We start from the raw sequence: 22711 nt of genomic DNA on the forward strand, positions 1-22711 counted from the left end.
ATTCTTAGTTAAATATTTTTTTCTTATGATCATGATATTGTGCAATATAGGGAAACTGTTAAACACTTACTGTTTCCAGTCCATTTTTACATTATTTAAAAAAATACTTATCAGCTTACAAGGCAGGTGTGGCAGGGGGCAGGACTTGGACCCATTCTGGGCACCACCAAAAATTATACAAACCTGCTGCCACTGAGGGTGAATAGAAGTAAAGGTGGGCAGAGAGTAGACAGAGTTTATGCCCTGCCCCCCACGATGCACCAACCAGCACAGCTGAGCCAGCTCAGAGAGAGAAGTAAGCAGCACCAGCAAAGGGCTGGCACAGAGTACTTCCCTCTTGAAGCAAAGGAGAAGCAGGAACCAGATTGTGACTTTCAGAATCACAGTCAGTTTCTGCCCAGGTTCTGGGACAATAGAGCCCTGCCACACACTCCCCTGACTCAGGTTTGATTCTAGCTAGTGTCTTGACCAAGGGCACACAGCAGGTCAACTGGAGAGTTAGGGACAGAACCCAGACCTCTTGTCTCTTGCTCCACTCATGATGCCCCTCTTAAAGTAAGGCTGGCAAAACTAGAAATAGAAAAAGATAATTTCAGTCTTGCAAACGTTTTTATTCTTTACCCTTTGTGACACACATCCCTCAGCTCCTTATACTGGTTACGATGCTAGGCCATTCAGTCACAATACAAAGGAATTCAGATTAAGTTTCTGGATTGTTTACAGTAACGAGACATTTTATCATAAAACAAAGCTATTTTACTTTAAAAACAAAACAAACAATCTGTTCTACTTACTGTACCATTTGATAAACTCTATGGAATCAAACTTGCCTTTACAAGAAAACTGCAAAGATCTGGTATATGTTTGAAGAGAATATAGCATTCAGATATGCCTGCCACTATTTTAGCATCTCCATTTAGTAAACAGGGCTGGTTTGCTACTATGTGGTTCTTGCTTCTTTGGAGGCTGATCCTGCAAGATGCTGTGAGGGATCTTTCCTCAAATCCCTTTGACCTCACACCCTCCACCAGACACAGCTCTTATGCTTAAGGCTACAAGCAGGGTTGTGTAGGGCTGATGTAGCCAGCCCTATGCCACTCAAGGCTTCCCCTTACATTAAGGAAATCCTCAGCTAGCTACTTAGGCCAGCTTTAAATCTGCTTTGCATTTCTAGCGCAGTTCAAAGCAAATTTAGTGAAGGCCAGAATCTGGCCCCATATTCAAACAATTCACCCTTTGATTTGATTGAAAGTTTTGCCTTGAGTAGAGACAAATGGCCCATCCTGCAGTCCTACTGAGGTCAAGGAGATTACTTGTGAGAATAAGGGTTACGTGTGAGTAAAGCCAATGGGATCTGGCCAAATAATATTTATGGCAATTAATTATCTTTATAGTGACCTACTCTTCTTTGGAATTGTGTAGTTTGAATATCTCTGTATTACATTGTAGTTTTCATTTAAGAAGTATAGGGCTGGACTTCTCAATGAGATGAGAAGTTAAATTACTGTTTACATTACCTTTTGTTTTCAATACAATAGCCAGTGTGTAAAATACTTTCCAGAAGCGCAGCACCCTAGTCACAGGTTTCAAACAGTTTACCTTAATATATATTTATAGCTGGATTGTGTGTGTGTACATATATATTTATTCATTCACAAGCACACACAGTCCATCATATCAACCTGTATTCTAAGATGAAATAAAAACATTTGCATTCAATTATTTTAAAAAGGATTGACCGTCCTTCACAATACTTGTCCAATATGTGGGGAAACAAGCACTAAACAGCCCATTAATTTCAGATTAAACTGGACAACACACATGAAACAGCATGAGAAAATTACAGACTAAAATAATCTGGTCCTTTACAGGTACAATATCTTGTATACACCATTCTGGTGTGTAGAATATTCATGTTATACCATTCCATAATATTGTGATTTTTAACAATTTTTTTCCCCAATAAGAGGAAAACTATGCTACTGGATGGTTGACAGAATTAGGTCACAACTGAATGCATTTTAGACATAATTGTACCATACATAAACTGTTGCATCACAGATGGAATATAAAAATATATACCACTGGATATTCAATCACAGGAACAGTATATTTTTGGAACTCACTGCACTACCAGTGCAAGTTATTAATTTCTTTGTCATGGGTGGGAAAAAAAGCATTAAAAACACTTAATTGTCAGATACAATAACTCTTTTTCCTTGGAGTCAGATGAACATCCTTGGATAACTGACATGAATCCCACCTTGATTCCGATGAGTGTTCATGCTCAGAATGCTGTGTATTTAACGTGTGTATTAGCAGCATCCTTAGCCACCATTCCCATGGATGGTGATCCTCGCCCTTCACTCTTCAGTACAAAATAGTCATTGAGAAGCTTTGCTCCTTGTGAAATAGCAGTTTGTGATGAACCAATTTCACTAAGCAGCATCTCCCATCAGATGCCAATAGTTCTTTGACTTTGCTTCCACATGTAATAATTTTTTGCTTGGTTTTTTTTACAGCCACAGACTGGGATACACGGAGAAGCAGAAGATAAGCATAGTTTACTCAGCCTAGTCTCCATGGTACTCCAGAGCCGCAGTTGGCCATTATTCTTACTGTATGTGTCTTTCATATACTGTATTACTGCTCAGGTTCAAAGCTTTCCTCTCCTTGCTATTCTTTTTACCAAGCATCACTGTAGGCTGACTTGTCCTTGCTCTCCATCCTTTGTTGTTCCCAGTCTTTAATGATGATTTTTGAGTTAAGAGCTCACTAAAGTGTAGATCATGCTGAATGCAAAAGAGAAAGAGCCAATATGAAAGCGTCCCTTTGAAGTATGCAGAACACTTTCATTTTTATAACCTTTACCCTCCATTCCTAATTTTTGACTCTAACGGCCTATGCCTTCCTTTGCCATACTGGCTCACGTTCCTTCCATCTCTCTATAGCAACTGAATTACGGTGGATTCAAGATTAGTATCAGAAATCACTCAAAATGCTATGAACTCATTAGCCATTTTCCATACAAGTTGTGTATGAGCTTAATAATGGACAATGTCTGAGCCTGAAAAGTGAAGAAAATAAAACCATTCTACTATTGTGTTTGATCTTTGAAATTTCTGCCAGCCATTCCCAGAAGGGAAAGCAGGGTTTCCACTGAAATAATGTTGTTTCATTTCTTAAAAGAAAAAATCTTCATGCAATGGAGCAAACATCAAAAATAAAGAGATCAGTTGGACAGGATACATATATCTTAAGTGTAACTCTGTATAACTATGAAATCATATTATACTACCACAGACCTGCTTCATTGTATCTCCATCTCTGATAATATAGGTAGGGGTGGCATAGGTGATTCTGTAATTTACACTAAATTGCTTAGGGCCAGATTGGAATGGTAAGTTTCTGGCCACGTTTTAGGATGACAGAAATGAGTGCTTCAGAAGGGGCTGAGCCCTGCAGGGAATTCTGAAAAGACTGTAACTAGCTGATACTAGTCTGCTGGCCAGTACAAAAGGGTGAAGGAAAAGGTACTATGGCTCTGCCTTCTCCAAACAGGCCAAGGAAGGGATGGGTGAAGTTAGCACTGCCAGGAGAGCTAACAAAGCATAATCCCTGTCCTTCCCACTCAGACAGTATCTGACTCATGCCAAGGAGAGCAGATGGGTAAGAGGGGGCAGGACCCTTGTGCCTTCTCACACAGATTTGGCCAGACATAATTTTGCTCTTAGTTATTACTTTTTAATTTAACTGCCACAAATTTTAACATGCAGCCTGCAGCATTTAGACCTCAGGATAATGCTGTAATTGACAAGTGAGCAGATATTACATTATCACTATTGCTAATCAGGAAGGGACATTCAGCCTCCCACAGCAGTGTATTGATTGAACAAGCCCCACTTTACAAAGCATTATGCAACATAAGGGTGCTTGGAGATGGGGTACCGGACATGATCCCAGCTATGAGAGGAGTAGAGGGAAAACTAAAATAAAATAACTTCATTTAAAATTAAAAGCATGAATTTGTGTTGTCAAGCTGCTTTAGTGTAATTACATGGCTCCTACCAGCAAAAGTGCAAGGATCATGCAGGTGTCTCCTTAACTAGACATGATCCCTGCATATTCCTTGCATCAGCCATTTTCGTCTCTGCCCTTAGTAAATGTGACAGTATAAGGGGGAGGGGTGGGGTGGAGCTGTCCATGGACCTGGAGTCTTTCCTTGACCTACAGTGACATTCGGATGAGGCCTTATCTATCTTTATAATGCAAGGTAGGCTGGCTCAGGATAGGCCACAGGAGAGGTACTGCCAAGTGCACCTTACTGCTGCAGACCAAAGCATGCACCTGCAGCCATGGAGCCCCCTTTCTAGTGCTCTTTTAAGTGTTAGGTAAGAATCAACTCGCAAAGCATAGGGCAGGATTTGACCCTAATATTATATCTTATTAACAGCTGATGTAACTTATTTGCTATGATATCAATATAGAGTGACATCCATCTAAACAGACTATCCAAAGGACCAAAAAAAAATTAGTTTCCTAGCAGAGATAGCTTTTTGACTGAAGGTTGAATGAAACTGTATTGGAAACCTTAAGGATGCATTGGGGCCCAATTCAGGAAAGCACGTAAGTACGTGCTTCACTTTAAGTCCTATGACCTCAATGGGTCTTAAACACATGCTTAAGTGCTGTTCTGAACAGGGATCTTGTCCTGAATCAGGGACTGAAATGGTTACTCAAGACAAAGGGAATGAGGTTGTCTGTTCTTGTTGGTCTATAGCGCAAGCTTAATTTTTACATAAAAAACAGCTCTGTACCACTTCCACATGGGAATGATCAAGCTTACCAGTAAAGATAGTAGAAGAAGGAAAGGAGATAGAAAGCTAGTTTACACCATGCTTCTTTCTGACAGTAACTCAAGGTGTCTGCATTCATGACTGCAGGTGGATCATATGCGAGCTCTGAACTATCCGCTGGGCAATGGAAATACCTGAAAGAGCAAGAGAAAACATCTGGAGCGACATTAATATTCTCAATCAAATTTTTACAGGTTGCAGGTCCTCATGGCCTGGATCACTAGCCAGAGTCAGGAAGAAATCCCATTTCCTCCCATGATATAGCAATCCACAGTAAGGTTCAGTGTGGAGGTTTTAGATCTTCCTCTGAAGCATATGGCATTGGCCATTGTTGAAATCTGATACTAATCTAAATAGATTACTCATATATCCCTGTAGCAATTAATTCTTGTGGACTTCCTATGTTCGATTAACTGTTTAGAAAAATACATTCCATCCTCCTTATAAAAAAAGAAACGGAGTACTTGTGGCACCTTAGAGACTAACCAATTTATTTGATCATAAGCTTTCGTGAGCTACAGCTCACTTCATCGGATGCATACTGTGGAAACTGCAGAAGACATTATATACACAGAGACCATGAAACAATACCTCCTCCCACCCCACTCTCCTGCTGGTGCCACAAGTACTCCTTTTCTTTTTGCGAATACAGACTAACACGGCTGTTACTCTGAAACCATCCTCCTTATGTGACTGTGACTTACTCTCTAATACTAATATGTTATGAGTGGCAGTGTTGTCTAGTGGTCAGAACAGGTAATCAAGATTCCTGAATTCTAATAGCAGCTACGTCACTGACTAACTGCATGACAACAGGTAATTCTCTCTGAACCAATAAGCACTTCAGTTTATCCATCTGTAAAAAGAATATAATAATACTTGCATACCTCATATGTAGGACCCTACCAAATTCACAGCCATGAAAAACACGTCATGGATCGTGAAATCTGGCCTCCCTCCATGAAATCTGGTCTTTTGCGTGTTTTTACCCAATTACTAAACAGTTTTCACAGGGGAAACCAGCATTTCTCAAATTGGGGTTCCTGACCCAAAATGGAGTTGCAGGGGGTCGCAGTATTGCCACCCTTACTCCTGCGCTGCCTTCAGAGCTGGGTGGACGGAAAGTGGCAGCTGTGAGCCGGGCACCCCGCTCTGAAGGCAGCGACCTGCCAGCAGCAGTGTAGAAGTAAGGGTGACAATACCTTGCTATGCCACCCTTACTTCTGTACTGCTGCCTTCAGAGCTGGGTGGCCGGAAAGTGGCAGCTGATGATTGAGGGCCCAACTCTGAAGGCAGCAGCGCAGAAGGAAGGGTGGCAAAACCATACCAGGCCATCTTTACTTCTATGCTGCTGCTGCTGGCAGCTACTCTGCCTTCATTGCTGGGCTCCTGGCCAGCAGTGGCCGCTCTCCAGCTGCTCAGCTCTGAAGGCAGCACCCGCCAGCAACAGCACAGAAGTAAGGGTAGCAGTACCCCTCCCTCCTCCCCCACAATAACCTTGTGACCCCCTCACAACTCCTTTTTGGGTCAGGACCCCTTCAATTACAGCAATTTCAGACTTAAAATAGCTGATATAATGAAATTTACTATTTTTCAAATCCTATGACTGTGAAATTGACCAAAATGGAACTTGAATTTGATAGGGCCCTACTCATACGGCATGTATTATATGGCTTAGTTGCATTGTTATATGGCTGAAAAATTTGCCACCAGAATAATTTTTGAATGGAAAATGACTTTTCTGCACAAGGGAAATTTCCATATTTGTTGAAAATGTTTGGGTTTATAACAAAAGCTCAAAAAAAAGAAGAAAAATGTTGAAGAAAATACATTGATTTTGTCTAAATTATTTTGTGGGGAAAAATAATTTCCTGATCAATTCTAGTTAAATGCTTTGAGATCCTTAGATGAAGTATTATTATTACTGTTAAAAATACAGGATAGTAACCGATTATATTTACATGTTTATTTAAAAACCCACCCATCCTTTTAAATGATGCAGAGCCAGCACATAGCCAACCTATGGAACCAGATGTTTAACTTCTCATTAATGATAACCATGTCCTCTCTCCCGCCTTCCCTTCTAGCATTTGTCACACTCACTCATCTTTATATAGACTGCAGATTCTTCAAAAGGGGCCACAGGTGAAATTCTGGCTCCATTGACTTCATTGGGGCTATGATTTCACCCCACATCTTCCTGTGTCTTTGTATAGCACTTGGCATAATGGACCCTGATCCTTACTAGAGGCATAATAATAAAAGTAATAGCATACATACCCAGAAATCTCTGCAGCTAAAGATCGACTGTATTCCCCCCAAAGCATGACGATAAACACTTGCCATCCACAAACAACATTTTTGCCTTGCACATTAAATATAATTTTCACACTTGCCAGACACCTGTTCTTGTGACACTTGAGGTGTTCCCCTCTGCGAAAACTGTGTTGGAAATACTATTAGCTTTCATGTGTTCAGCCCCACCAGAGAGAAAGCACATTCACAACTCCATCAAGCTTTTTGAGAATTAGATTGTCACTCTAAACTCAGAATAATACACGGTGCCATTCCACTTGTAATTAGTACTGAGCTTTTGTAGCAAATACCACGACAGAGCTACCGCTCTTTAGTTCGAAACCAAGATACTCCTAATTATCTTCTTCACTATAACCCTGCTCTTTGCACTGCTACACAGCAGTGGGTTTCTGCTACATTCTTTAGCCCTCCTGATATAAAGAGACCCTGACAAGATAAAAATGATGTAAGTCTTTTTAAATTTTTATGGGAATGTAGTGCTCCTGAAAGGTGCTATACTGACAGCACTGGGAATTAAAGTCCCTTAGTTATCCTAAGGACAGATGGAGGGCTGATTCTTTGCTAGGTTGAACTGGGGGCTTGGCTACCAGGGGGCTGGCTGCAGTTCCCTGATCCTACATTGTCTGGCTCTAGCATAAATTAGAGCTGCTGAAGAGAAGCTTTACCTTAAGCAACTAATTCTTAATGTCCCTCAGTGATCTTAACCAGTGGAAGATCAGGCATAGAGCAGCTCCACGCCACCACGTCCCACTCCTGCAATGCCCCCTCCCTCCCACTGGGATGGGATGGGGGAGGCTGCCTCTGCCAGTTTTATACTAATGGAAAACTTGTCTGCAGACAGCTACAGCCAGAATCCAGCCACTCTGCAGAGCAGCACAAAGTGGCTGGAGAAGATCAGAGAATCTGGCCACAAGTAGGGTTGCCAACTCTCCCATTTTGGCTGGGAGTCTCCTGGAATCGGGCTTGATCTCCTGGAGGCTACTGAAGCCAATCCAGGAGATTTTAGGCCACTAAAAGTCTGGTGGTGCAGCAGGGCTAAGGCAGGCTCCCTGGCTCTGCGCTGCTCCCGGAAGTGGCCAGCATGTCCCCATGGCTCCTAGGTGGAGGTGCAGCCAGGGTGTCCCCGCGCGCTACCCCCACCCTGAGCGCTGACTCTGCAGCTCCTATTGGCCAGGAACGGGGAATCGCGGCCAATGGAACCTGCAGGGGAGGTGCCTACAGGCAGGGGCAGCATGAAGAGCCACCTGGCACCCCCTCCTACACCCCAACCCCCTGCCCCAGCATCAGCCTGGAGCTCCCTCCCACACCCAAACTCCCTCCCAGAGCCTGCACCCCAACCCCCTGCCCCAGCCCATGAAAGTGAGTGAGGGTGGGGGAGAGTGAGCAATGGAGAGAGGGGGGCTGGAGTGAGCAGGGGAAGTGGCCTCCGAGAAGGGGCAGAGCATGGGGTGGGGCCTTGGGGAAGGGGTGGGGAAAAGGTGTTTGGGTTTGTGCAATTAGACAGTTGGTGACCCTAACCACAAGTACAGATAGTGAAAGTGGAAACATCCCTCAGACTCCCCCCATCAATGATCCACAACCCTGATGGAAGGGTTGAGAGGGTAGTTTCGTCTCCACACCTGAAATCAATATCTCTAGATAGCAGACTCTTTCGGGCCAGGACTGCCCTGTGTCTGTACAGTGCCTAGTGCAATGGTTAGTTTCACTTTCATATTCTAGTCATTTCCTGGTTCTCATGCACAACTATGCTGCTGTAGTATTTGTGTTCCAACACTGTGTAGGAATAGTTAATTAACTTAATCTAAGATTTTATTTTTTTATTTTATTTTCCTTTCCCCCCCCCAAAAAAAAGTCATTAAAATATTTCTTTTAATATTCAGGTTTGTAGAAACTTTAAAATCCATGCCATCCTCTTCACTGGAACCTGAATGCCTCATGTTTTCCTCTTTCTCCAGACTGACTGTTAAAGTTTGAGGCCCTTTCATCTTAAAAGTATGAACCCACAGCAGAACTGAGTTTCATCCACCTGTGCAACTAATGGTACAGAAAGGGAGATTGGAGAAAGAAATCCATCCTTCGTGTTATTGCCGTGTTTTCATTATCCGGTGCCATATACACGCATGTTGATTGGGCAAATGAGGGTGACAATAGTCCAGTACACAGAAGACAGCCTTACCTCCAAAAGTGATAAAAAACCAGAGGAACATTCAGCCCCAGGGTTAGCCATTCCTGAGCACACAAGAACATGATGCAGAAAAGGCTATGGATAGAATACTCAGGCAACACGAGCTGAAGAAAAGAAAAGGCAGAAGAGAACAGGTCTATCAGAAAAGCATCTCTGTGATTTTTATAGTTTAAAACAGCTTTTCAGTAGACTAAGCATATCTGCAAGTCTGATGGGTCTATGAGAGGCAATATGGTCTAAAGAAATGAGCACAGGATTGAATGCTGAGTTCTAATCTTGACTCCACTCCAATGACTTATTGAGAGACCCTGGATCAGTCACTTATCCTCTTCTTGCTTCAGTTTCCCCTGTCTGTCAAATGGGGATTATAATATTTGCCTATCTCGCTGGGGTGTTCTGAGAATAAATGAGTGAATGGTTACAAAGAGTTATTCCAAGGCTAAGTATTATAACTGAACCATTTGAAAAGAAAAGTGGAGATCTAGTACTGAAGTTTCACTTTTGTTTGGGATTTAAAGTGCCCTTGAAAAAAAAACCAGAAGATTGTTTTCAACTATTTCGATTTTCTATAACAGGATTAAATCACTGGGAGACTCATGTAGATATTAGAGAGCAGTTTGTGCCAAACTCTTGTGAGAAGGGAACCTTGAAAAGTCTCTCCCTAGTAACAACATGGCTCCAAGTGTCAGGGCTCTTTGGACCCAAGACGTGGGTCATTTCTCAGAGAGAGAAACTGGGTGGACATTAGAAACGCTCCTACCATCAACGCTGGTGGAAGTGAATAGGTAGCAACAGGGAAATAAAATTTTAAGGAAGAAAGGCTCCTGTAGACAAGACCATAGAGCCCTGTCACTATCTCTACTGCTTTTCCCCTTTCTTAGTTGGTCTTTTTCTCTAATTTTCTCAGATGGTCTTTTTTACAACCATAAAGATTCATTTGCCGACAGCAATCATTTCTCACCAGGCAGAAACCTTTGTAGGCATCTTGGCTTCATGTCTTGCAGTGTCTTGGAGCCCCCACAGCTAAGGTCAGGCTGCCCCACAAAAGGCATTTGGAGTTTGGTTGGTACTAGTTCAGCTGCCATAGGGACCCCCCTTTGGAGCTCTATCATGGTATTGTAATGGAGCCCAACCTTTCCCTTTTTTCGGAATCTTTTCATCTCGCAGTCACAGAACTTTTATTTATCTTTGGAACTTTTAACACATGTAGAGACATCTTATCCTGTGCCAGTAGCTTCAGTTCTAGTACCCTCAAAGCTCTATCTCCTCGGCCAGTGATCCTTAAACTTTAGTATTGGCAACCCCTTTCACACAGCAAACCTGTGGGTGCGACCCCCCCCTATAAATTAAAAACACACTTTTTTATATTTAACATTATTATAAATGCTGGAGGCAACGCAGGGTTTGGAGGTGGAGGCTGACAGCACGCGACCCGCCATATAATAACCTTGCGACCCCCTGAGGGGTCACGACCCCCAGTTTGAGAACCCCTGTCCTAGGCAGATGACAAATCATGGCCCAACTATACAGTTTGATTCCAGACTCAGGTAATTTATCGCTGCTGCTTTTTTCGCCTTCTTCAGAATTTGATTTATAGTATAACACTAACCTTTCTAGCAAGGGAGATTCATCACAGTCACAAATTGTAGATACAAAGTGCTTAATCGTGGACATATATCTGGCTAAGCACCCCAGCATTGAAAGTGGATTTCTTAGCAATCATAGAATCATAGAATCTCAGGGTTGGAAGGGACCTCAGGAGGTCATCTAGTCCAACCCCCTGCTCAAAAGCAGGACCCATCCCCAATTAAATCATCCCAGCCAGGGCTTTGTCAAGCCTGACCTTAAAAACTTCTAAGGAAGGAGATTCCACCACCTCCCTAGGCAATGCATTCCAGTGTTTCACCACCCTCCTAGTGAAAAAGTTTTTCCTAATATCCAACCTAAACCTCCCCCACTGCAACTTGAGACCATTACTCCTTGTCCTGGCCTCTTCCACCACTGAGAATAGTCTAGAACCATCCTCTCTGGAACCACCTCTCAGGTAGTTGAAAGCAGCTATCAAATCCCCCCTCATTCTTCTCTTCTGCAGACTAAACAATCCCAGTTCCCTCAGCCTCTCCTCATAAGTCATGTGTTCCAGACCCCTAATCATTTTTGTTGCCCTTCGCTGGACTCTTTCCAATTTATCCACATCCTTCTTGTAGTGTGGGGCCCAAAACTGGACACAGTACTCCAGATGAGGCTTCACCAATGTTGAATAGAGGGGGACGATCACGTCCCTCGATCTGCTCGCTATGTCCCTACTTATACATCCCAAAATGCCATTGGCCTTCTTGGCAACAAGGGCACATTGCTGACTCATATCCAGCTTCTCGTCCACTGTCACCCCAGGTCCTTTTCCACAGAACTGCTGCCTAGCCATTCGGTCCCTAAATCCATCCCCTAATCCATTCCCATATACCTGTTCTTAATAGCCTTTTTAGGGTTTTAGTCTTTTAAGTGATCCATTATCGGTAAAATGTACAAAACTGGTAAATCTGGAGGGAAACTGACCTCACTGACTTCTATGAGGCTACATGGACATAAGGCAAGGCAGGATTTGGCCACTGGAGACCAAAGTCCTCTGTTTATCCAGGGATCAGGATTGTCAGGGCCAGTAGCGGGGCAAGCTCCCCCCAACGCTTCTCGGAGAATGTGTCTGTGAAGAAAGTGGGAGGTATCTGTATTATTTGGGCCTCTCCTTTTGTCCCTCCAGGCCCATGAACATGATACAGTTCTGTGGTGACCTGGAATCCTACTTTCAACATCTCTGACTCAAGGAATATTTCCAACACACCTCTGAACAACATACTAGCCCACAGAATCCTTCCTACCAGCACTACAAAAAGAAGGATTCTGCATGGACTCCTCCTGAAGGTCGAAACAGACTGGACTTCTACATAGATTGCTTCCGTTGACGTGCAAGGGCTGAAATTGTGGAAAAGCAGCATCACTTGCCCCATAACCTCAGTCATGCAGAACACAACGCCATCAACATCTTGAGGAACAACTCTGACATCATAATCAAAAAGGCTGACAAAGGAGGTGCTGTCGTCATCATGGATAAGTTGGAATATGAACAAGAGGCTGCTAGGCAGGTCTCTAACTCCACATTCTACAGGCCATTACTCTCTCATCACACTGAGGTTTACCAAAAGAAACTACACCATCTGCTCAAGAAACTCCCTGAAAAAGCACAGGAACAGATCTGTACAGACACATGCCTAGAACCCCGACCAGGGGTATTCTATCTGCTACCCAAGATCCATAAACCTGGAAATCCTGGACGCCCCATCATCTCAGGCATTGGCACCCTAACAGTAGATTGTCTGGCTATGTGGACTCTCTCCTCAGGCGCTACGCTACCAGCACTCCCAGCTATCTTTGAAATTTGTTAGTCTCTAAGGTGCCACAAGTACTCCTCCTTCTTTTTGCGGATACAGACTAACACAGCTGCTACTCTGAAACCAATGAATATTATGTGTACCTCTGCATATATAATTGTCGTTATGCTGTTTGCTACCCAGTTTCAAAAGGTTAACTACTGAAGGAGCTCACCCTCAGCCTGGCAGACAATGGCTGAAGATAACCCACTGACTAGTACTTAAATACAGGTGTCAATTCCTTTGAAGTTTTACCTCCACAGTGCTCTGGTCAATAGGCTGGCTGGTAACTCTGGGGTGGGGGAGGGAAGAGGAAGGAACTCCAACTGGGGGAAATGAAACAAAGAATTGTGGAGGGGTTATAAACCTCAGTCCTGAAGTTGAGAGGGACACAGAAGGAGGCGGTGAGTGCTAGGGAGCAGACTGACCTTCATTCCCTGAGGCTGAGGAGTCTTGGATAAGTTAGATGTAACCTTTAGGTAAGACAAAGGCATGTAGGCTGCGTGTTGTTTTAACTCTTTTCTCCAAATGCTGCATTCCTTTAGATGTATATCAAGAATATTTTGTTTTGAAGAAGCTGATCTGAGTCACTGAGTCCCCTACTGGTCACAGCTCCCAAAGGGGATCCATGCAGGCAGCCAAACATAGTCAGGCCTGCAGACTAATCATCTTTGGTACACAGGATGCTATAGCCTGGAGATGGCGAGTCAGGGGACTCCGCCCTGAGAGAAGTGAAAGTGCAAGACCTGTCACTTCACAGGGTGTCCAGAGAGAAACGGAGAGAGAGGTCAAAGGTACAGCTGGTCCTGAACCATAACAGTGCCCAGGGATGCTGGAACAATTTGTGGTACTGAGTACCATTGAACCAAACGGTAAACCCTGTATATAATGGAAACCACTTCAAGGTGGGGGCGGGGAAGGGGGAGTGGCAGGACTCCCAGACCCCTAGTTCCACCACCTATGACAATGCCTTAGCTCTAAGCTGGAGGAATCATCCTAGGGCCTGAGCCAATGCCCAATGAATTTAATGTAAATTTTCAATTGACTTCAGTGGGCACTGGATTGGGCTCCTAGAAAGGAAAAGGTTTGTTCAAAATCCAAGTCCACTCAGTCCTTGCCATCTCTTCCAAGACAGTCCATTCTGGTGGTAGTTTTTCTGATGTGGGTGACCTGTTCATTAGGAATTAGGCTGAGAGCACTAACTCATTTCATACAGACCACACAGCAGCTGTCAGAAGGTACCCACTTTAGGATACATCTGATCTGCTCTTAATTTGAACCGGTGACCTAGGAAAGGAAGCCTCCAAATTCCATTACTAATTGGTCTTGAATAATGTAGTCCCTGAGTGAATGGTGTTTCACGGTTTCTTTCTCAAATCATGGTGACTGTTATATAGACCAGACACCACAATATGCAATTCTAGGAAAATTCAAGGTACCAAGATGATAGATTTAGCGACAGTAGCCCTGGAACATTCCAACAGCCAAATTCTGCACTCAGTCACATGTATGTAACCCCACAGGGTTGCAGATAAAATTTAGTCTCAAGTGATGACCGCTGGACACAGCTTTGGCATCTTTTGAAATAGGTGCTAGGGTATGGGACTGGAGGAGAAAACTGTCAAAGTAAAGCAACTGGTAAGACACTGCTGCTGTTGGGCTGCTCTGGGCCCTGCTGCTTGATGAACAGCAGTGGTGATGTAGTAGCCCAGGAATGCTGCCTGCTGACATTCACCAGAGGGAAGACCTTGAAGGGAAATCTGAGAAGAAGATCAACAGCTTGCAGGACCAAAGTTCATGAGCAGAAACACAGGTTGGTACAATGCATGGAAGCAGAGGTAAGGAAAATGCATTATATCCTACTGTTATTTAAGTAGTTTAGGGTAAGTTTGTGTTTTGGTCTATTGAATATAATTTGTTAACTTTATGAAAAAGATGCTAATCCCTTAATCAAAACCCATCATTTGTACCAGGTGCCCTTACAACAATTACAACGTACAATTTAATATAGACAGAAAAAAAATCGCTCATCTCATCATAAATACCTAATCTCCCAGTGCACCAGACAATGAATACACCCACACACACACACGTACGTACTCTCCTCCTCAGAATTCTAAGAGAAAATAGAACCTTGCAGCAACTCCAGGAGTTTACAGATCTGGGCTCTGCTGGACTATGGCACAGGAAGGTGACTTTCAGAGTCAGTCTCCCTTACAGACAACACCCTCATTTTCCTCGCAACTTGAACTCCCCCACGGATCAAAATTGCAGCAGTTGAGCTACCTCACAGCTGAGGCAGTCTCTCAGGTAGTTCAATCCCAAACCATTGGGCTTCTTGTTTTCTGTATATATGTTGTTGTTGTTCTGTTTACAAAACATCCATGGCTTTTTATATAGTTATTTGCCCTTTTGTCATTATTCTATTGCATTGGAATTGATCTTTCTTGTATGTTACCACACTTATAGCACATTACATCATTTTCATGGGAAATGAATATTCTAACTTGGTCCACTGTTGAATAATGCCATGTTTGAACAGACACAGAAGACAGATTATAGTAGTTACAACTGGAAAAGTGTAGTGGTGGCGGAATAAATATTACATAACCTTCTTTGTTATTAATGGATCCTGCACCTATTTGGAAAATCACCTGTCACAGCCAAGTCAGACCGTTCAACCAGTTATTGCTAAGTCACTCACTTAAGTGCTAAGAATCTGATACTACTTAGAAGCCCTTAGCTCACAGCTAATGCCCCCAAATATCCCAGAGCAACAGGAAACCCCACAATTTTTCCACTTCTCGAGGAGGACCCACTCCATCCCTGTGAAAGTCTCCCCCTCTCCACATTATTACTTGTCTTACACCTCCAATTTCAAAAGCCCTTCATACCAGGCACCATTCCTTCTTTCAGAGAATGGCCAGATGGGATTCCCTTCCAAGCCCATCCACGCCATTCTTTATCCAGCTGTTAACTGACATAAACTCTCCTGCTCCCTCTAGAGGCTGAGCCTGCATCCTGAGGAATAAAAGGAGAAAGGACATTGAACCGGAAGCTAGGTCTCCTTCATGTGACACAAAACTGTTCATTAGCCAAGTGGAAACAAGTCTGTTTACGTTAAGAATAGATCAGTCCTTTTCCATCCACATAGCAGCAACAAGCAACTGCAAATGATGCATATGCATAAAATCTATCAAAGACCCAAATCTGGGCCTGATGTAATAGGGTGTAACTCCATCAGTGGTGCTGCATCAGTTTATACCAAGTCTGTGTTTGGCCTAGAGACTCTTTTTCCTTCCACCCACTGTAACTTGAACTCTTTTTATCCTCCACACTGCAGGAACAGTCAGTGGATGGACAACATCCAGGTCATAGAATCATAGAATGTCAGGGTTGGAAGGGATCTCAGGGGGTCATCTAGTCCAACCCCCTGCTCAAAGCAGGACCAATCCCCAACTAAATCATCCCAGCCAGGGCTTTGTCAAGCCTGACCTTAAAAACCTCTAAGGAAGGAGACTCCACTACCTCCCTAGGTAACCCATTCCAGTGCTAAAGGTCCCCCGAAACCATCTCCTTTGGGAGTCTGGAGATGTCTGAAGCACCTCCCTGATGAGGTCTGTGCTGAGAAGTTTGCAATTTTTTCCACATGATCACTTACTAAAGCTGAGTGGTGGAATTTGTCTGCATTCATGCCAGTGGAAGAAGGGGGGGGGAGCGGAATCCATGGTTTTCAGAGGAGAGAGTTAATTTAATTTCACTTTAGAGTCCATCTTAATAGAGCTCACCCAGTACGAGCAGGGTTTATCGAGAAATATCAACTGCCAGATTAAAGCCTTTGTGAGAATAATAACAAGTGATCACCCTATTTGACAGCTATTAAATTGTGCTACTTGCAAGCTATAGACCAAGCTGGAAGAATTCAGTGCAAACTAGTGGAAGAAAATGAACTGGATTATACAGAAAAATAGTGGCACTTTGGAAGTGTGTGCGTTGCTCTGGAATGGGCACACATCCAGAATGCATGCACTGTAAATGTTTGCTCCCTTTATCACAGGCACCGAGATGCTTGGTGAATTGTGTATAAACACACCACATTGTATACACATATTACGTTTTAGCATTTTCAACGGTCTCAAATATTTTATTCAAGTGCAAGTTCCCCTCTTGTCACACCCACACCTGTCTGGGTGTCTCTCCAACCCACTTTAAATGACGCAAGTGTAGGGTGACCATATGTCCTGTTTTGGCCAGGACAGTCCCTTTTTTAAGCCCTGTCCCAGGCATCCCAACATTTTTGGCAAAACTGGGCGTTTGTCCCGTTTGCTCTTGTCGACTGATCATCAGTTGGCAAAAGCAAACTGACAAATGCACAGTTTTGCCAAAAAAGTGGGATGTGACCCCTTGGGGCCATGGAGGAATTTGCAGGGGAGCAAGCGGCAACACCAGCCCCATGCAGGAGAAAGGGCTCAGGTAAGCAGCTTGGGCCAGGCCGACACTGCAGGCAGCAGGGGGTCTTGGGCCAGCCCCATGTGTAGGGTTGAGAGGGCAGCCTTGGGCCAGCCCTGTGCCAGCAGGCAGTGCGGGTGGAGCCCTCAGCCTGGTCCTGCATGTGGTGGTGGGGGGGGGGCCCTCAGGTCAGCCATGTGAAGTAGGAAAATTTCCTTTGGGAAAATATGGTCACCCTACCCAAGCAACACAGCTTCCACCACTTTCTTTGGGAGGCTGCAAAACATGGTTGGCACTAAGAACAGGTTTGACCAAGGCCCCTGGGTTGCATGCTTACAAAGTCCATACTGAGTCCATGACAAGATTTATAGCTTCCCTCCTCCAGCAGAATCCCCAAGAGAGTGCAGGTGACATCAACACCAGCTTTGTTTTCAAGTAATTCGGCAATAGTGACAAAGGCTGGGCTGGCAGCCCTGGAGACTGAAGTCTTCTAATTATCTGCAGTATAAGTACATGCCTCGGGAACAGAGGTGCACGCTTCCTTGCACTGCCTCACCAAGGTGCCTCAGTCATAACCAGGCAGGACCTGGTTATGGGGCAAGAGGATGATTCAGTCCCCAAACCCATCCAGTCTTTGGCCATTTCCAAGATTGGCAGCAAGACTGACAATTAGTACCACATCCATTCATTAGGAACTTGGAAACCACCATCTCATTCATTTCACAGACAAGCTCATATTGATGAAAGGGCCTCAGGGATCAGTAAAATGATGTTCAGACATCTGCCTTTCAGGCCACATCCCTGGGGTCTGCCTGAGGTTGGCAGTTTCATGAACATCGAGTAACGTGCTCACAAGAAAGACACCGACAGGTCTCAAGTACAATCAATGTCCACCTGAGGAGGCAGAAGCCCAATGGGAAAGTGAGCACGAGCTGTAACACTATCCAACCTATTTAACAGGAAGAGGTGTTAACTCAGTCCACTTTACCTATTGTATTTATTGTACCTATTTGCATAGAGCCTCTACTTTGAGGGATTAAGAGTCTGATCCTGACTCCACTTAAACTTACATTGAACTCAATGGGAAGAGAACCTAAATCTTTTGTTTGGATAATATGCAAACTTTTATTTTCTTCACATCAAACAAATATGCCAGGTTAGAGATTCAAAGTTTGTCAGTAACTTGTACACAGCTCATCAGAGAATCAGCTGTATAATTATGTTCCTGAGAGCTGCTTAGGAGCCTGTTCTCAGGAGGCCATTAGAAGCAGAGTGGTTGCTAACACTTATTTTTTGTCACAACTTTGTTCCTATATTGCTCTATTATCACTGCAAGGAGACATATTTAAAAGAATCCATTCTGGCTTGCTGTGTGATGAGTATTGGAGAAAGCAGACACGAGCAATAGCTCAGAGGACCTACAGACATTCGCACTGGGGTGATTAACATTGTCTTGAGTTAGAACTGAAGAATATGCGCTGAACACATGAAGAGAGGACCAAGAAGTGAAGCTTTTCACAGTGCCAGATGACAATAGAGATAGCAAGTGTCCCTAAGTCTGGATGCTCATTACATGAATTGCACATCTGGGCCAGAAACCAGGAATCCCTTCTAGTCATGGCAGAGGCATGGAGTAAGGACATAGATGACAAGGTGAGGCACTGATGGGACATGGTAGGCCAGGAGATGGAGGACATGGAATGGGTGCGTTGCAGTGCTTAATTTGTGCCAGGGCTGATCCATGACACCTCTAAGCTTGCTGTGTCAGTTATGAAAGTAAAATAATTGCTTGAGCCCCAGCACCTGTTTCATCACAAATTAAGTACTAGTGTGCAGGGCACTGGGGTAGGGCGTGCATGGGTGCAGGTGGCTGGGGGCGGTATGGAGGGGAACAGGGAGAGGGAGTGTCATTTATCCATGTTAAAATGTTGAAACACTTCAAATTTTGTGTGTGTAAAACTTAAAACACTTACAATTTTCAGCGTAGACAAAAACTCAAGTTGAGTAGGACCCTACTCCCTGTGAGTGGTCCCAGTGAAGAAAATGGGATTACTCATGGAATAAAATGCTAGTCAGTGAGTAAAGATGAAAGAATTTGGCTCTTGATAAAAAACATATTAAATCACAAGTAGGCTCCCAAACTGCATTTCTATTAAAGAAGCTTAACAAGAGACCAAACCAAAGGTGGACTGCCCAGTGTAAACAAATGGGAGTGACAGCAAATGAGGAAGTATTATATGCCAGTGTGGAAATAGCTGTATCCCTTAACTCTTTATTTTCAGACTTCCCAGATTTTTTTAATGGTGTCTAAGTTTTGTAAAAAAAATCAGAACATTGATTCTGGGGTGGTAGCCGGACTCCACTGAAAAAGACTGCCAACTTTAACTGTATGAGTTCTTGTTAGCATTGTATAACATTTACTCTACTACGCCTATAAGGCATAGGTATAAAATAAGTGTTTATTAATAAAATAACTATTAACCTCAATAAATAACCATTAACCTCAATCCTTCTGATAAGGAAAGAGGGACAAACACTCTGATCTTAGTTGGTGATCTTTCCATAATGTTATCTGCCTCCCCAACCCTCTACCTGGAGATGCCTCCAACCTGGGTGAGGGTGGAATTAACGGTCTCAGACTCTCTATTAAAGGACTGTATTTTGTTTAGCACCTTAATCCTTGCAACAAACATTTTAAAAAAGGAGGATGGAGAAAAGCAATATTGAGTCATTTAAGAGAGTGATCATGCTAATTGCACTTCCTCCTCTCTCCACTGTGGAATATCAGAGCTAATTTTGATTTCATTAGAAGTCTAGTTATAGGCTGCTGAGCTCACTTTGGGCTGACAGTGCACCAGCACTGGGGCTCCCCTACTACAAGCTGAATTCACCTAAGAGCTGAAATCACTGAGTGTTGTGTTAAGTAGTGGGGGAGCCTGAAGATATATTGTGGAGCAGTTCGACGCGGAGCAGTGTGTGGATGGCAGGAGCTGCTTGTGGGCCGTGGAGCGGAGCGAAGGAGTTCGTGGGGCGGCTGGCGGAGCGGAGTGCAGCTAAGCGAAGGAGTTCGTGGGGTGGCTGGCGGAGCGGAGTGGAGCGCAGCTGAGCGAAGGAGTTCGTGGGGCGGCTGGCGGAGCGGAGCGGAGCAAAGGAGTTCGTGGGGCGGCTGGCGGAGCGGAGTGCAGCTGAGCGAAGGAGTTTGTGGGGCAGCTGGCGGAGCGGAGTGCCGCTATGGAGCTATGGGGCGGTCAGCTTCAGATCACGTAAGGTGCCTCTTACCCCCGTCCCATTTCCATCCAGGTTGGGAGGTAAAGCTCCGCAGATAAACTTTCGAACTCTGGGGCTGCCCTGACCAGGGACAGAGACTTTTGGGGCATTGGACTTTTGGGACTTTGGGTGATTTGGGATTGCTGGACTCAAGAACCAAAGGGAAAAGGGCATGCCCCAGTTTGCCTGGGGTGGGGTTGTTTTTGCTCATGGGTTGTGTTATGAATCCTGTTGGTGGTGTTTCCCCAACATAATGCCACATTGTTTCTCTCTGTTATTAAAAGGCTTTTGCTACACTCAGACTATGTGCTTGCGAGAGGGGAAGTATTGCCTCTTGGAGGCGCCCAGCGGGGGTGGTATATATTTGTCCCAGGTCACTGGGTGGGGGCTCGAGCCGGTTTGCACTGTGTTATTGGAATGGAACCCCTAGATATTGAACCCGGCCCTTGTTGCTGCCAACTCTGACGGGCAGAAGGGTTACAGTTACAATCTGAAATGGAATAAAGAGGACATAAATAGGCCAGTGTCAAACTATAACTATGAGTCAAAATCAGTGTAAGCAAGCTCAGTTCCATTGACTTCAATGGAGTTACAACAGCTTATATCAGTTCTAGATTTGGCCCATTAGTATGAGAAGTGGCTCTGGAGCAAGTTCTCCCATCCTTCCTGAATTTTGATGAAGCTTAATTCCAAGTGTTGCAACTGGCCCAAAGCAAAAGCCTGTATCTGAAAACCTCTCACTGTCTTTGGATCTGGGTCTGGCCATCAGACCCTGCAGCAACCCTGACTTTACACTGTGGAGTATACCAGAAAGACTTGGCCAGCTATGTGGATTGCAGAGGGAGCACGATAATGGAAATGAAGTTCATGTAGGTGCATAAACCTGCAGAGTCCAAACCACTTTCAAAATATCTCATTTGCTTTTCCTATTCCCTCCCACATCCCCTGCAGGGAGATAATGCTCCCTCCAGATCTTGGAAACATCTTTCCCCAAGTTGTGCAAACTGGTGACAATCCTGCTGTTTATATAAACTGCAAATTGTTCCATTTCTTCTCTGACTAACAAGAGACTCTCTACAGAAACAGTCTAAAAATAAATTATGCATAAGGCATGATTTCCATGAGCTAGCTGAAAATTTTGTACTAATGTATTTTTAACCTACTTGAAATCTTATTTTCAATGGTGTAAGACTAACAAAGTTACACCCCATTAGAAGTGTTTTAAACATGTTATTAGAACTAGGGTGACCAGATAGCAAGTGTGAAAAATCGGGACAGGGGGTAGGGGGTAAAAGGTGCCTATATAAGAAAAAGCCCCAAATATCAGGACTGTCCCTATAAAATCGGGGCATCTGGTCACCCTAATTAGAACTATCTTTAAGGCCAAGAGAAACATTGGTTTTACAAAGTAAGGAAAAAGAGGCTGCATTGTCAGCCCTGGAGACAGAAGTGCAATATTGACAGAACGTGCACAACAAGTATGGTGGAACTGCAAGCTTCTCCACATGGCCCTGCTGATCTACTGCAGAGCTGACCAACACCATGAGGGGCAAGAGGATACTACACTCCCTATGCCTATATACAGTCCTTGGAGTCTCTGCTGATAGTCTGCAAAAGGACTAATTGTGAGATGGCGGTTTTGTGGACTCCTGCCCACTAAAACCTGGGCTGAGACCATTCTAGCAACATAGTCTCGGGGTTTTGCACAGCACACATCACCAAAGTATCTAAACACTGAAAACCACCAAGTAATTTCACACCCACGAGCCATCAATCAGACTATAATAATTGTAAGTCAGTACAGAGCTGGGCTGGATTAGAATGGGTGTCCTAAAGATGAAAGGTCCCATGCGCCATTATCAAATCCCTAAGACATCAACTCCCCAAAAAGCAGCAAACATTTTCAGTTATTATTTATAAACTAAAAGGAAATGTAGCTTTCTGCTTGCTAACAGAAAGTTGATACCATAATCAGGGGGAACAGAAACTGAAAGTTCTTGCCCCAAATTCTTCCAGGATCTATTTTGGACAAATCACTAAACTGAGAGCTTAAAAAACAGCTAAGAAAATTAAAAGAAAGCATATCAGAGAGATTCCAGGCTATCATTAAGAAACTTACAAAAGTAAGCAATTAAAAATCAATATAGAATTACACTGATGATCAATGAACCAGAAGAACACGATCTAATTAGCTAGTATTACAAGCAGCTCAG

General features: G+C 43.8%; 1 protein-coding gene across 1 annotated transcript in view; it reads right to left on the reverse strand.

Annotated features, from left to right (window-relative positions):
* Positions 1-598: 598 nt before the first annotated feature.
* CNIH3 (cornichon family AMPA receptor auxiliary protein 3) overlaps positions 599-22711 on the reverse strand; it is a 75898-nt gene continuing 53785 nt past the window's right edge. Inside the window, exons 4-6 of the mRNA XM_073338744.2 lie at positions 9349-9461; positions 4847-4990; positions 599-2792 (exon numbers count right to left, since the gene is read on the reverse strand). Of these exons, the coding sequence (XP_073194845.1) occupies positions 2765-2792; positions 4847-4990; positions 9349-9461 (285 nt within the window). The 3' untranslated portion in view covers positions 599-2764. The remainder of the gene's footprint in view (positions 2793-4846; positions 4991-9348; positions 9462-22711) is intronic.

Source organism: Lepidochelys kempii, chromosome 3 (assembly GCF_965140285.1).
Source record: "Lepidochelys kempii isolate rLepKem1 chromosome 3, rLepKem1.hap1, whole genome shotgun sequence".
In the NCBI taxonomy this organism is placed as follows: domain Eukaryota; kingdom Metazoa; phylum Chordata; order Testudines; family Cheloniidae; genus Lepidochelys; species Lepidochelys kempii.